General features: G+C 40.1%; 1 protein-coding gene across 1 annotated transcript in view; it reads right to left on the bottom strand.

Moving 5' to 3' along the window:
- The window catches only part of SLC9A9 (solute carrier family 9 member A9), a 212,752-nt gene that overhangs the window by 184,195 nt on the left and 13,443 nt on the right, over nt 1-15,114 (bottom strand). Inside the window, exons 3-4 of the mRNA XM_074153102.1 lie at nt 14,912-14,989; nt 14,265-14,341 (exon numbers count right to left, since the gene is read on the bottom strand). Of these exons, the coding sequence (XP_074009203.1) occupies nt 14,265-14,341; nt 14,912-14,989 (155 nt within the window). The remainder of the gene's footprint in view (nt 1-14,264; nt 14,342-14,911; nt 14,990-15,114) is intronic.

Genomic DNA, 15,114 nt, shown 5'->3' with positions numbered 1-15,114 from the left:
CCATTTATTTTTAAGTGAGTTGTGTGTTCGTGAATGTGCCAGTTTGATAGCCCCAAAGACAGGGAGCATCTGTTTGCCTATAAAGGAAATATATTTACAACATTCACTTCCACAAACTGCTCCCAGAAGAGCGCTTCAGTCGCACACTTGAGGGGCTAACAAGAGGATCAGTAATGTAAAACCCCCATCATCTTGCCAAGATTACTAATGAGGCTGCAATTTGCCAGTGAGAGGTTGCAACTGTAATGGGTTTTGCAGTCTATTCCTTTTACTAGAGGGGTATTGTAACAACTAGTTCAGGCTTCTGAGTCACTTCCAGTCCTGCAAGTGTTCCCATAACTCATGTAATTTTGTTAGTGATGTCCTTAAATCATTGTATCACAATTCCAGTAACTAAGTCTCCATACTCAGAAAAATAAGTGAAAACATTTGAAAATCAGACTGATTATTAGCATTCTGGCATTTGAGCATATTGGACAACAATTTTAGCTAAAAGACTCCCTCATATCCATGTCTAATTTTCTAATAATAGTTCATCAGAATTGTTTCATTTACTGCATTATTCAGAATCCTTGGGTAGATCAGTGCTTGAAGAGTGACTTGTAAAGGATGATGCTTGTTCGGTAATTTGTAGTGTACCCTTACAACCAGCGCTCAAAGTTGGAGAAAAAAAGAAGTGAGTGTCCTGGCTCCAGCAGAGGTTGGAAGCTATTCCCATCGCAAAATAAACAAGAGAGCTGGCACTGGCTCTTCTTAATTTGGAATTGGGAGTGTTGTCTCACTCCAGTTATCCTGACTCTGGATGCCCCCAAACTAGCCCCACCATGAGGATAGGTGCCCCCAACACTAATCTAGAGAAGAGCTCTAAATAGAAACCAGGCCTTTGGAAAAAAAGTTTTGTTAGAGATAAAATGAAATGCTTATTTCCGTCCTTAATGTTTTTCTTTAATAATCTAAAAACTAACACAAAACTTGCCTTTGGCTCAGCTTGACATTTCTCCTCTGCTCTTTCCCCGCCCAGCCATGGACATGAGCTCACAGGGAGTGCCGAGGAAACCCAGGCTCCGCAGTTGAGCTAAACCTTGCTCTTCTCCCTGACGCGCAGAGCTGCCGCCCGGGCCCTTACCAGCTTTCTGAGTCACCACCGTCCCCCTCCCGCCACACGAACACGACGAACGGCGACGGGGAAGGGAGGGAGGAGAGGAGGGAAGCGGCTCCGCCCGGGCGGGCGCTGGCTGCCGGCTGCCGGCGGGGCGCGGAGCGGCGCGGGCGGTGCGCGGGCGCCACCTGGCGGCTGCGGCGGGGCCGGTGCGGGCGGGGAATTGGGCCCCCAGAACGGGGCGAGCAGGGTTCCCCGAGCAGCCGGCCCATCCACGAGTGTCCGCTGTTTTCATTCTTTCTCACTGCAGTACTGGATGCTGCCTATCGTTACGTACTTCTGTTTGCTGTTTCTCTCATTGCCTGTCTGTATTTTGGGAGTAGTTAAGATGCGGGTTTTTTCCTCCCCTCTGACGCGTCTGGAAAGAAACGCTGATGGGTCTGTATTTTTAACAGAGAAAAGAGCTTACAAACAGTCTAACCACTCGTGCTGCATTTTAAACATATGACAAAGTTCAACAGCAAGACGGGACCATTCAGAGTCTTAATAAAAGCACGAGTAAGGCTCTTGCACTGAATGTCTGACTCAGGATCAAGCACAAATGTTCCTTTCGGCCACAGCAGAGGGCTGTTTTGGGAAGATGCCAGAAAGGGATTGTGATTTGGACAGGAAACCAGACCCTGAGTAACCCCAGCTACGTCTGTAAGCGCTCTGGCTCTGGCAGTGCGCTTTGATGCTGCCCTCACCGAGGCTGTTCTCTCTTCCATGGTATGTGAATTTTTGAGTCACCTGAATGGTGATGGAAAAAAAGTGCTTTTCAGATACTTGCAGTTGTACAGGAAATGGTGTACCACAGCCCTGTGATTCGAGCAGGGCATGGGGCTGCGGAGCTGTCTCCCAGCTCTGTCACGGACACTGTGTGAACAGCCACATCCTTTAATCTGTCAGCAGGTGCATTTTTCCACATCTAAAGTGAGAGCAATATTCTGCTTCCTAGAAATCAAGCCGAGCTTAAAAGGTATTTTAACATCTTTGAATGAGACGGCCTATGTAGTAGAGACGTTAGAGATGTAATAATCCTCCTGTGCTATAGCACAAATTATAGATTTCTGTACGGGCCAGATAAGATAGCATTAATAGGAAGATTGCTGAAAGCTGGTTAAATCAAATTACTCACCATGGAAAACCCACTCTCCTGCTGGGCTCAAAAAGTAATGAACATTGCTTTGAAATCCAGCTGGCACTTGGTTACTAATGCTGTTCTTCAGAGATGGATACTGAGATGCATTCAAAACTTGGCCAGACAAGGCTCAGAGTAGCCTGCCCTAACTTTTGAAGTTAGTCTTGTTTCCATCAGGGGATTGGACCTGAGGTCAATTCTACCCTAAATTATGCAATGACTATGACAAAAGAGTGAAGAAGAGCAATCTCACTCAGAATGTAGCTTGAAGGGAGAGAAACTGAAATCAGCTGTATCCATATCCCAATGAACAATGGAGGGCAACTGCTTAAACCAGATGACAGGATTTGCAAGAAGACTGAACATCATGTATGTTCCTCTGCTTTCCTAATCTCATTTTATGATTCTTCCGTTCCATAGAGATTGCATCAACACACACTGTTTCCCCTCCCAAAATCAAGTAGCACCTAATGTTTCCATGTGTACTCTCACTTGGATTAAATCAAATAGGCAAACAGAACTCTGAAAATAATCCCTATTCCTCAGAAAAATGAGTCTTTCCTTATTTTCACCACTGAGTGGATTGTAAGGATGGCTGAAAAGAGGATGAACAATTAAAAACATTATTTTGTTTTGGTTTTCAGTCTGAGTGACAGCAATCCTCTCACACAACCTAGGCAGGCTACAAAAAGGTGCAGTATCTAGGTCAGTCATTGTGTCTATATATGACCTTATATTCTTGTTGCAGAGTTTCACTATTAGTCATTGTTTTTTTTACAGACCGAGTATTTTTTACCAGTGACATCATCCTGCTCAAAATTTGCAGTGTGCACGTAAACACCACATAACAGATAAAAGCACCCATGCTTCCAATAAGGGAGTGGTCAAAAAGGAGTGGAGATTGTGGTGTTTTAACATTTCAATTTTGTTTGCTGCTAAGCTTCAGAGAGAGGGAGGTTAGCTGGGGAGAGGTGGTGGCGCAAAGAGCAAGCAAGTGCCAAATCAGCACATTACAGAAATGGAAGTGATTTTTCCTTTTTAGGGTATGGAGCTGGGTATGAACAGAAGCTAATTAGCATTTTAAAGGACCATCTTCATGCATAAAGTCCTTGCTGCAGCAAAACGTGAAATAATCCTAGTCATTTTTCTTCAGTGAGATTTTTTATTACAGACTCCATATTTCAAAAAAGGTGAGGAGAAAGAAAAACTGCCTGGGAAGCTAATTGTTGGGTATGGGATGATGGGGACTAAGATAATTGAATCAAAAGAAAAAGTGGGAGAAAAGCTGAATGTACAAAACAGCTGAAAGGAATGGACTAGGGGCAGAATATGTTCTGCTGTAATGTGTGTTATTATGCATCACAGAATTGTAGACTAACTTAGGTTGGAAGGGACCACACGACATCTCTAGTCCAAATTCCTGCTTAAAGCAGGGTCAGCTAGAAGATCAGACAAGAGTGCTCAGGTCTTTAGCCACTTAGGTCTTGAAAACCTCCAGGGATGGAGATTGCACAGCATCTCTGGCCAACCTGTTCCGATGCTGGACTGTCCTCATGGTGAAAAAGTTATTGCTTCTATCAAGTCAAACCTTTTTAAAATTACAGTTTATATCTGTCAATTTGTCCGCCCACCACGCGCTGCTGTGAAGAGCCTGGCTTTTTCTTCTTGATAACCTCCCCTCAAAGCCTCTCTTATTTAGGCTGAAGCTCAGTTTCTTCAGCTTCCTGTTATAGGGCAAATGCCACAGGCCTTGTCCATCTTGGTGGCCATCCACGGGACCTGCTGCAGTTTATCTACATAGCCAAATGTATGGAACATGGAATCAAATGTAATGGAGTTTCTTCTCAGACAGAAAGTATTAAGAGGAGAGCTAAAACTAGGGAAACATCTTAGATGGCTCATTGTCATCTTAATACTCAGAAACAACTAAAAGCTGAAGAAAAGCTTTGTATATAATTTCTCTCTCACTGTGGAGTATCTGACTATCTGATCAGACCAGCTTTGTGGGTTCTGTCTCCACCAAGTGTAGCATCTATCCCAGAACCACAATGAAAGGTGGTGTGTTTACAAAACATTTCAGCCTAATAGCAGTTGTGCTCCCTAAAAGATATGTAAGATGCAAGTGTACAATTTGATCAACAGGCTCAGAAGAGGGATATGTGAAATGGTGGTGAGTGGGTGAACAAAACATCCTCTGAGTTGGCTTATGAAATTTTCAAGGTAGCAGGTAGATCTGTGTCACTTTCTCCCTTTCTGCTCCAAGTTAAGCACACCAACGAGTTACTTCCTACACACTTCCAAATGTTGGTCAGCATTTTATCTGTCTAACAGTAAACTGGTCAGCTTGAAGAGACTAAAGGTTGCAGGCAGCACCATGCAACTGAAGTAGAACAGGATTTTCCTCCTCTGTTTTCAATTCCTGTTACACCTTTCACCCTGAAGCAGCTCAAAGAACTTTGCAACCAATTCACAAATTCCTGTGTACATGACAGAGGTCATGTCCTTGCCCATCTCGATTCAGAAGGAAGTGTGTCATGGCTCACTACCTAGCAAAGCCATACAGTTATGTATGGCCTGAAGCAATGCATAGCATGGGCTGAAGCAGAGATATCTTCCTCAGTCGCATGCTTTGTGTGCAGGTATCTCATGCAGTGTGGAAGAATATCTGTAGGAGATGGAAAAAGAACAAATATACCAGTCAGTATACCTCTTTCTCCTGCTTTCATCTCCTCTGTAGCCTGGAATTGTTCTGGGAAGAGGGTATGTACTTCTGAGAATGTCAGTGGACTGTCATGATATGGGGCCAGAAGGGATGCATATTTTTCATTTCAACAGCTCTATAAAGATGTTTTCCCTGAAAGTTAATATAGAAATTGCAAGAGCAGTCTTGCAAACTTGAGACTTCCAAATGATGCTGCAGACAAGGAAGCTGGGTTGCCCAGGTGTAGGGGTGGTCTACAGCCAGAGAAATAGGGGATGGCAATCTTTGGACACCACATTGGGTGTCAATTCTTAAAGGATCCGTGAAGATAAGAGAAAAAGACATTAGGAAATCTATCCAAAAGTATTCATTCTTGCAGTAAAAACCTTCAACTTCCAAGGCAACTTGGAAGAAACTTTGTTAAAAATAATCCCAAAACCAACCAAACAAGAAAACCTCAAACAAACTCTCCAGTGTGGGGTTTCTTGGGAAATATCTGGACTCGACTGTTTTTCCTATTTTGCAACAAATGCCATTTGCACATTTTTCAGAAGAATACATGATTTAATTTTTTTTTGCTCGGTTTCTGGAGAACCTACTGGGTATCAAATACCAAACTAAACATCCTTTTGATTTTAGATGAGCCTCCTGGTATTCCAGGTTCTGTTTGTCTTTGTGGTCCCACACCTTTAGTGTTCCCTATAATACAATTATTTAAATATCCTTAGTATGCTGAGGGGTTCTTCTGGAAGATGCAAATAATTACACCCTGCTGTTCACCACATCTGTTTATGAGAAGAAAAACCGTGTTTTCTGCATGATCAACTCTGCTGCAGTAAACAATGTCAGATGTTTATTGCGAAATAGCTACAAATTCTGACTGAACTTGCAGCAACACACATACTTGAATGCATCAAAGTACTCTTGGAGGAACTTTCAGCTCTGTGTGGGTGTTAGTGGTCTGGGAAACACTATTTTATATTAGTGTCTTGATTTAACACAGCTTCTTATCCATAGGCTGAGAATTCATGCAAATTAGAGGCCTTTTTTTACTACTTTATAACTTAGAACTGTTAGAACCCTCTGAGAGTTATGTCTATGAGAAAGCCCTTTCTCTTTTTTTACTCCCTTTGCAAAATTCCTACACCCAGATATGATAGTGTGTGTATATTTTCAAGCTTCTTTAAACTCCCACTTTACTAACCCATTTTGGATTCACAAAACACCTTTAAGCAAAAGTGCTAAGCAGGAACTATCCCTCGCAACTGCAGCTGTGAGTTGCACTTTGCAACTCCACAGACTGCAACAGAATTATTTTGATTTGGACTGACCAAAGAATCAAAGCTACTGCATGGGGGCACTGAGGGGCACATTAACAACTAAACACACCAATGCTTTTCCTGCTGAGGCTCGGTATTAGGTTGCCTTCTTTGGAGAACTCTGGAGAGATTTAACTTGATTTTTCAGCTAAACCGTGCCTGTTGAGTTTCCTCAAGTGAATGCAAAAATGGTGCAATACTGCCTCATGACTGAAAGAAAATGCCTGAGTTCACTCCAAGACGGGATATGAAAGCAGCCAAAAAACCAAAAAAGGGTACCACCACAGGTACTATACTCTTACAAAAGTTGTGCTACGTTCAAAGGAATGTCTGCTTATTCCTGCCTGTGGAGAGGTTAAGCATTTGCTATTTACAGGTGGTGTGTGGAGGGAAGATGGACCTGCTTTTTTTGCATCATTTGGTAGGAGCAAATTTTTATTAGAAAAAAAATTATTAAAAAAAAAATACTGCTTGGACATGAACTAATTCTGAATTAATACAAAAATGATCGTCTGGGAAGGCAAGAGCTGAGGTGGTGTAGCAGCAGATAATCCTTATAAAGATACTTGCTTAGTTCATGGAGATCTCTGTAACAGAGATACTTTTTTCTGTTACCCTTAACCTGGCCCCATTTTTTATTTGCAGACACAGTATCCAGAATCCAGAAGAATCCCATAGCACTGTACAGTAGATTCAAGCCAAATAACATTTGGTTTTGCTCTGCTGAGGCACATAGCTACAAGTGTTTAGTTTCCAAGTTGTAAAGTCTATCCAGAGCCCTCAGATAAGAAAGGATAGTCAGATTATAAACTCAATACTGTTTCACATCAGCAGACCCTATTTGTATATTCCAGTAAGCTTCAGTGAGAAAGTAATATAGAACACACCTATAACCTAACTAAACACACATCTAGCATTTGCCCAACTACCGCAATATCTACCAAAATGAAAAAAAAAATATTAAAAAGAAACCCCCAGAGTTACGCAGTGCTCAGTAAACAAAACTCTTGCATGCTGAGCCTCTCAGGTGTGCACTGCCAAACACTTAATGAGAGATGGAACCTGTGTCTACTGCAAATATGTTGATATATCAGTAAATCAATAGTCCTCTCGCATGTTACAATAAGGCCACAGCAAACTACTTGTTGAGAAGAAGGTTGTAAAATAAGCTAACTTTTCAGGAGGAAATTAATTAACCACACACACACATAAAAAGCCACGCTTTTTTTTTAGTTTTGAAAGACTGCTTTCTACTAAAAAGGACTAACTGTAAATAGTGTGTTCAAATGGTATGACAGTGGAAGAAATTTGTCTCCTAATCTGTAGGAGTATGATTGGAGAGGTATACTGATGAATTAAATCTTTACTGCATACTTGTCAGGATGCATCATACCCATGTAAACTGTGTCAAGAGAAGTTGACCATTTCTTGCTACTGCTGCTTTTTAGCAACACCGCTGTTAATTCAGCCAATCCCTTCCTCCTTTAGCAGGCACAAAGAGGGGCTGTTAAAAGCATGCAGTTAAGAGTGAAGAAAAAACATTTTCACATGATGAAGAAATCTTGATACCACAGTCATTTGAATGGAAAATGTCTAATTTCACAGAAAGATTATGATGGAAAATCCAATCACAGGAATTTTTTTTCTCAAAAATATCTGGAGTGGTTGATATTTCTTGATATTTCTTTCCTTCTCTCTTATAAATTTATATTTATATATGTTTATGCCTGTATAGAAAAAAAATTGTTCCTGTTTACAAACAAAACCATTTTAAGATTCAGGTTTTGGAAGAAAGAGTTTAGAAAATTATTATTATATTATATCATATTATATTATATTATTATCAGCTTTTAGTGATCATATGCAACAAGCATTTGACTATTCATTTGTAGAATGGTGAGGAATGGCAATGGAGAGGATTCTTGACTGCATGTGAGAAACAAGTATGATGTTACTTTTAGTATGATGACTTATTCCTGACACTTTAATTTAAATGTCAGAAGAGACTCCTTTGTCCAAACTGTTAGTTACTGCAGTTAAACACAGATGCACGAAAGAAATATTTTGATTCTCTGTGGGTTTTTTGTTTTTTGTTTGTTTTTTTTAAGTAGAAGTTCACTTTTAGGCACTGATTACCATGAAACAATCTGATAGATTTATTCTAAAGCAAGCATCCATGTGCTCACAGACTTGTCCTGGAATTAATCAGGCAAAAATAACCAACTTTGATTCTAGTTGGAATATGGAGAAGTCCTACCTCTCCAGCCAGAGAAGGCTGTGGAAAGTGAGTAGCTAATATAAACACCTACATCTTTCACTTTAAAACAGTGATGATCTTGGAATGACTCTTCCTAACACCAGTATTATCAGCTGTTTGTATTTCATAACTTCACTATCTTGAAACTACAATTACTCTATTTTCTGATCCAAACCCTACTTTTATCTCAGCTTTATTCAAGCAAAATTCTCACTGCAGCCACAAAACTTCACCTAGGTTGTCTGCAAGTACATTTGCTATTTGAGTTGCACACTCAGAGAGCTTTAAATTCCAGAAAAATCAGGCCTTGCCAAACATACTAGGCAGGCTGGAAAAATATGAGTGACTGTGAACATGCTGTATTCTGAATATCTAAAATGTGGTTTTGGCATTGCAATTCGAGAGAAGCCAAGTGAAAATGAATCAAAAATCATAGATAAGGCCAACTTTATAAAGTCAGTGGTCTTGAGCACAGGCATCTTGGCCCTGACTGGCACTAAGAATGCTGATCTAAGAAGTCAAGATGATTTCAAGAGGGGAAAAAAAATGCAAATCTTTCCACTTCCGCTACCATTCAGTACCTTGTATGTTGCTCTGATAGGTTGTTACCATAGTGTCAAGATTTTTCTAAACACTTGAGCACTCTTCTGTTATCAAGACTGATAATAGGGCCCTTCTCCCTGCTTCTTCCTAAAAGGTAAAAAACCAAAAAAGCCAGTGGGGGCAGATGTTCATTTAATTTTCAGCAGCCCAGTTTTCATGGGCTTACTAAGCAGTGTCAGCTCTGTGCTGCTCTTCAACTTACAGTCATCAATACACAGCCAATATCCAGATACATATTGCCACGTGCATCAATAGGAGCATGTTTGGCTACATAGCTATGTGCAGAAAACCCCTGGAGTCTTGGAAAATATAATGTTTAGCATGAGTCAGAAGTGAACTTCCTAATTGCAGCTATGAAGGCTAACTGCAAACCAGGTTGCATTCATAGTAGTGTAACGAGCAAGTTAAGAGAAGTTATTAGTCTCTTCTTGGCATTTGTGAAGTGACATCTGGAATAATGTGTCTGGTTTTGGACCCCGGTACAGAAAAGACTGGTAGGAAACCATCCACCTACTAGGATAGTTAGGAGGCTGATAGGAATGATGTATGAGAAGAGACAAAGGACTGAGTTATTTATTAAAAGCAGCTTAGCTTTCTCTTGTAACTAGGAGGGGAGCTAATTGCTGTCGTCCACTAAAAGGTGGTTATAGAGAAGAAGCAGCCACCTTCTGAGGGATGCATAGTGAAATGATGGGAGGCAATGGTTACGAGGTTACAAAGAAAGGGAAATTCCAACTGGATATACAGAAAAACAATCTTTGTAGTGAGAGTGGTTAAGACTGGAACAGGTTTCATAGACAGCCAGTGGAATTCACATTCTTGGAGATATTCAAAACTGAGTTGGCCAGGGCCTTGAGGAACTAGATTTAAATTTGAAGCCAGTCATGCATTTATTAGGAGTTTGGACTGCAGACATCCAGCCATTGCTTCCAACCTAAATTATTCTCTAATTCTGTGAAACTCAAGTAGCCTGCTACAGCAAGAGACTGCATACCCTGTATCAGAGAAGGCCTCTGAGAGACTTGTGTGATTTTTCTTAGGAGTAAAAAGCTGTCTCGCTGATCATCCCACACTATTCTTCAAGAGACAGGAGAGAAAATCTTCTCTTACTGGCAGAGAAAAGATCTGTTGAGAGACTGGATCTTATATGAACCTATATCATGCAGACCCAGAGTCAGCAGATTCTGCTCACCATGAAGGGGACAACTTCAGCAATTCTGCAAAGTCGATATGGCTTGGAGTGGGGCAATCTCTTCCTTCCCTCATGGGGTCTCTCTGCATGGATCCTTGCTAGTCAGACTTGGTGCAAAGGGCATAATTTGGCCTAGCTGGAAGAGCTTGGGAATCACTGTAACTTGCATGTGTGTTAAGTGGCTGAGGACAGTATTACAGTTAACATGGGCAGGCATTCCTTAGAGTAGGATTTAGTTGAAAGCAATTACGTTTCAGCACTTTCTTCACTTAAAACAAGCAACCCTTCTTACCCCTCTTTCCTCTGTTTTCAGTGGGAATATCTGATTATAGCCTTTTCACTCAAATTTCACCCAGTTACTCCTTTCGATGCCAGAAGACAGTCTTTCATACAAAAGCAAAGACTTACAAAGAGGAGACAGACACCATTGTATCAGTGTGTTCCACGGCAACTTTTTAGCACTCAAAGAGTTTGCACAATGCAAATGATGTTCCTGTTCTTTATTTAATGATATTTCCCAGCTGTTTCTGGTTTACAAAGAGAGGTCTGGTCCTTCTTTGCTACAGGCTGTACCCTGTCACTACAACAAGCCCCAAAGGGGGAGTTCACAATGGGGTGCTTTGTAATTTTCTCAGGCAGGAAGAGCACAGTCCCAATGAGAGGCTGCAGATATACAGAATCTGAGTCTATGTATATTGATGTACTACACATATATGTATATGTTGTGCATATATAATAAAAAGTAAGCACGTTTAATTATATCTATGCACAAAAGATTTGTCTACAGAAATGCAATCTAGAATTACCTTAGAGTTCTGTCCTTTCTTTTGTAAGAACAACTATAGCTATTCATCCCTTCTCTCTTAGGATATGTTTTTCTTTTAGGACTTATTTTCAATTCCCTTCAGTAAAGTTTTCATATCATCTTTCTTCACGCACTCACTATCTCTTTCTTATCCTGATGTGTACATTATTAACCATACTTCACATTCACATAAAGCCTATTCTGAATATATTACTGCCTTACCTGCAATGATTTCAGTGGGATTGGGGGTTTGTATGGAACACAGTACAAGGCCCGGTGCTGCTCAGTGCTTACTCCTCTACCTTAGAGTTTCCTTTAGATCTTTATCCCTGACTACAGGCTTGAACTTTTAATTGCTAGGAGGAATTGTTCCTAGTAGGAACTTTCTGTAGTAGATTCTATCTGCATTTATTCTAGTTTAGATAAAATAACACAGATACAGAAATTACAGTATTTGGAATTTAGGCTAAACTCAATATATTATGTTTCTTTTAACAAGCTTATCAAAGTTGCTCTGGCATTTTCCATTTACAAAGGGCAATGACAGAGTCATTATGAGTCAGAGCTCATAAACCAAATGCATGTTTAAGAGCATCACTGGGCTGGACAGCCCTAATGCTTTTCTGCAGTCCCACAGAGCTATTAGCAATTGGATTACAGGAGAGAAATGTTCAACGGCTAAGACAAGGAAGCACAGGAAGAGTCCTAATGAGATCTAGAACCACTGTTACCTCAGTAATGTGATAGTATTCAGCTCAAACTGTTACTGGGATATAGATTTTTTTACTGAATTTATAATTGCAGCCTTAGGGGTGCGATTGGGTATATAAATGGGTATGAACAGAAGCAGCTCTAAGAGCTAGGGTCATACAGAGGTGTATGTTACAGCAAATAAAGATGGGGGAAAAACATGAGTGGTGTAGCTGTCCAAGCTGTGATCTTCATGGATCTGTGAGCAGACACTCATCCCCAAGTGACAATGCTGTGATACGGGTGTTTCACGTGGATAAGTACTTTTGGAGCTCTACCAGAAGCTGTAGAGCCTCACAAAGAAATGAATAGAGTGGTTTAAGTGTAGGGACATCAAGCAGGCAGGCAGGGAACTGTTCTGATTGTATAATTATGTCATTTTTGGAATCCTCTTTATTCTGTGTCTAAAACACCATACCTGTTCCCATTAGAAAAGAAGGATCCTTAAGATCCAGAGCTCTCTGCCTCACATCCTTCTCCAGAAGAGAACAAGCAATAGGAGAGGTGAGGGGATGAGGTGCCATTTCTCAAGGAAAGCAAAATTTCAGAAAGAAAAGCAGGAGTAAGCTTTTCCTCTCCAATAAGTGAGACACATGTCGCACTGTCTTCTGGAGTTACAGATTTGTGTCTGAAATCAAAAGTATACTTTCTTCTTACCCCATTGATCTTCAGCAGTTTTTCTCACATGAAGGGGAAACAGCTGCAGACAGAGCTTACATTCCTTTGCATTTCAGCACAGAAGGTGACTGTAATTTGAATGTTGCTCTTCATTGTGGAGTCTAAAATTTCCTGACATTTGAAGTGACCATAGCTTGCGGAACACTTAATGGCCACAGTGCCTCAGGTACATTATGCTTACTAAGCTACTTGATCATTAGTAATCTAGGATGTCAAGATAGATATGATGACAAACCCATAAAAGAACAGTTTTAAAATCATTGAACTCTGAGTTATAGGTCAGTCACGTGTTTTACCGTTATCAAAATGACATTAAAGGAGAAAGTTCCATCTTGTAATAATGCCAGCAAGGAGCTTATACCTTGATGCAGCACATACATCTTTACTTAAAGGTCCATTGTAATGAAAGGGAAAAGACAGATATAAAAGATGAATTGCTTCCATAATTTGAAAGTTCTGTTCATAGGTACAGAATTTTGACCAGTTTTAAATTCAGGCACCCTCACAAAACCTGAAATGTTTCCATAAATCTTTCCATATTATGTAGAGATTTAAATGGTAGATTTCATAGTTCTATGCTCTAGGACCTCAAGTAAATCCTACAAGATGCAGTGTGCTTCCTAGTCTAAAACCTGAACACCAGAAAGTTCTGTGGGTTTTTGACTCTGCATAATCCCTGCAAGATCAAGGCCTCTCATCAAGACTGACTTATATGCAGTACTGCTCCATCACCTTCACAGGCAAGAACAGTGCATTGCTTTTCCCAGTCAGGCTCTGTGCAGCTCAATTCAGAATCCAACTCTTGTCATTTGTTTTCACCTGTATCAGGAATTTTCCCAGAACATGAGAACATGAAGTGTCTGTGTGGTATTCATAAATATTGTGAAACTTATGCACTTTTAAGATCCAAAAGGATATTTAAATGGTTTGTTTAATTCTCACTGAGCTAACCAAACAGACAAACAAAAGTTTCACATCATGCCAGCCTGGAAATATATAATACATTTCTGACTAGCAAATCTTTTCTTTAATTAGGCACATTTTGAAACAAAATTAGAAGCTTTACACTAAGGAGGTATGGAAATATAACAGGATTTTTTGCCCCTCTGCTTTTTTCCCTTCCTCTTTTTCTGCAGAATTCACTTAGTCATATCTAGGCTAAACTTACACATAGCTCCAGACTGAGGCTTTTTTGCATAATCTTCAACTAAAAAGTTTCATTTAGCCTTTGAAATTACTCCAGTTATTTTATATATATGCCAGTAGGTATATGTTCCTCCTCTTCTGAGCTTTAAAGTCCTTCCTTTTCTGTTAAGAGATCTGCTCTCCTCCAGGAGGAATTCTGGTTAGAAGCAAGGACTTTCAATTGAGAGAATAGTTCTATATCTCAGGACAGATGGTTAAAGCTACAGGGTTGTAGAAAGCAGTTCGTGCTTACATCAGTCACAGACCAGAAATTAAGGACACAATTTCTTAAATGTCCTAGACAGTTCTTACTATCCAAGAGTTTTGTCTTTTCCATCTCAGTATTCCCTGATAAGTAATTACTTTATCTGTTACACAAATTGTGAAGTATATTGATCATGCAATTCTTTTTACAGTTTAGTTTTTAATTGAAAAAAAAAACCAACCAAGCACTAATAATGACTTCAGCAATTACAGCAGAAGGCATTCACTTACCCTATGACTATGCAGGAGATGGCAGTTCCCAAAAAGGCGTAGGTTAAAATTGATCCTAAGTTACGAAAAAAGTGTCTCTGGGGAGGAAAGTTTGAAAAAACGTCCTTTATAATACAGTCAATAAAAGAACATTTAGACCAAGTTGAAACACCGCATCTAGAACTGCTATTTGTTACAACCCATATCTCAAATATAAGATCAAACAATATAGGCTACATCAGTTATTTTGGAAAAGACAGTTAAAGATGGAATGCCATTGAAATTCCCTCTTTTATGTATCCAGCCAGATGCTTCAGGATCATAACAAAATATCTGATGCAAACAGTCCCATAACCCCATCCCTTGAACGAAGTCTTGATCATGCAGTATATGAAACACAGACAGGCTGCTTGCCTACATGCAGTGTCACCAGATTCAAAGGGGCCTCTTCTGAAAACAGGAATGCCCAAGTGTTATAAACTGCACAGTCAAATCTTTGCACAGACGCAGAAAGGGAGCAGGATGAGGTCCATGCATCTCTCATTTGATTCCATTCCTGTCAAGTTCTTCCCATGCAATGTAATTGCTAACTGTTTTCTCTGTCACTGGCCTGTTGGATCTACAAAGGAGCAACCACATTCAGTCACTTATTAATAAGAGACACATACCTTCTTTAAACTATATCCAGCATGAAATATAATTGGTGGCAGCAAAATATTGAAGAAGATAGAAGGATCGAATGTCATCTGCCAGAAAGGACAAAAGAGAGGGTAAGGACAAATAAAGTAGCATTTCATTTGATAGGATGGGTTTTAATAGTAACGTCTTATCAGGATTAATCTTGGGATCAGCTTCAATGTCTGCAGGCCAG

The sequence above is a fragment of the Numenius arquata genome, chromosome 9 (genome assembly GCF_964106895.1).
Source record: "Numenius arquata chromosome 9, bNumArq3.hap1.1, whole genome shotgun sequence".
Classification (NCBI taxonomy): Eukaryota; Metazoa; Chordata; class Aves; order Charadriiformes; family Scolopacidae; genus Numenius; species Numenius arquata.
Note: the sequence above shows the minus strand (reverse complement) of the source record. Positions and strands in the feature narration are given on the sequence as shown.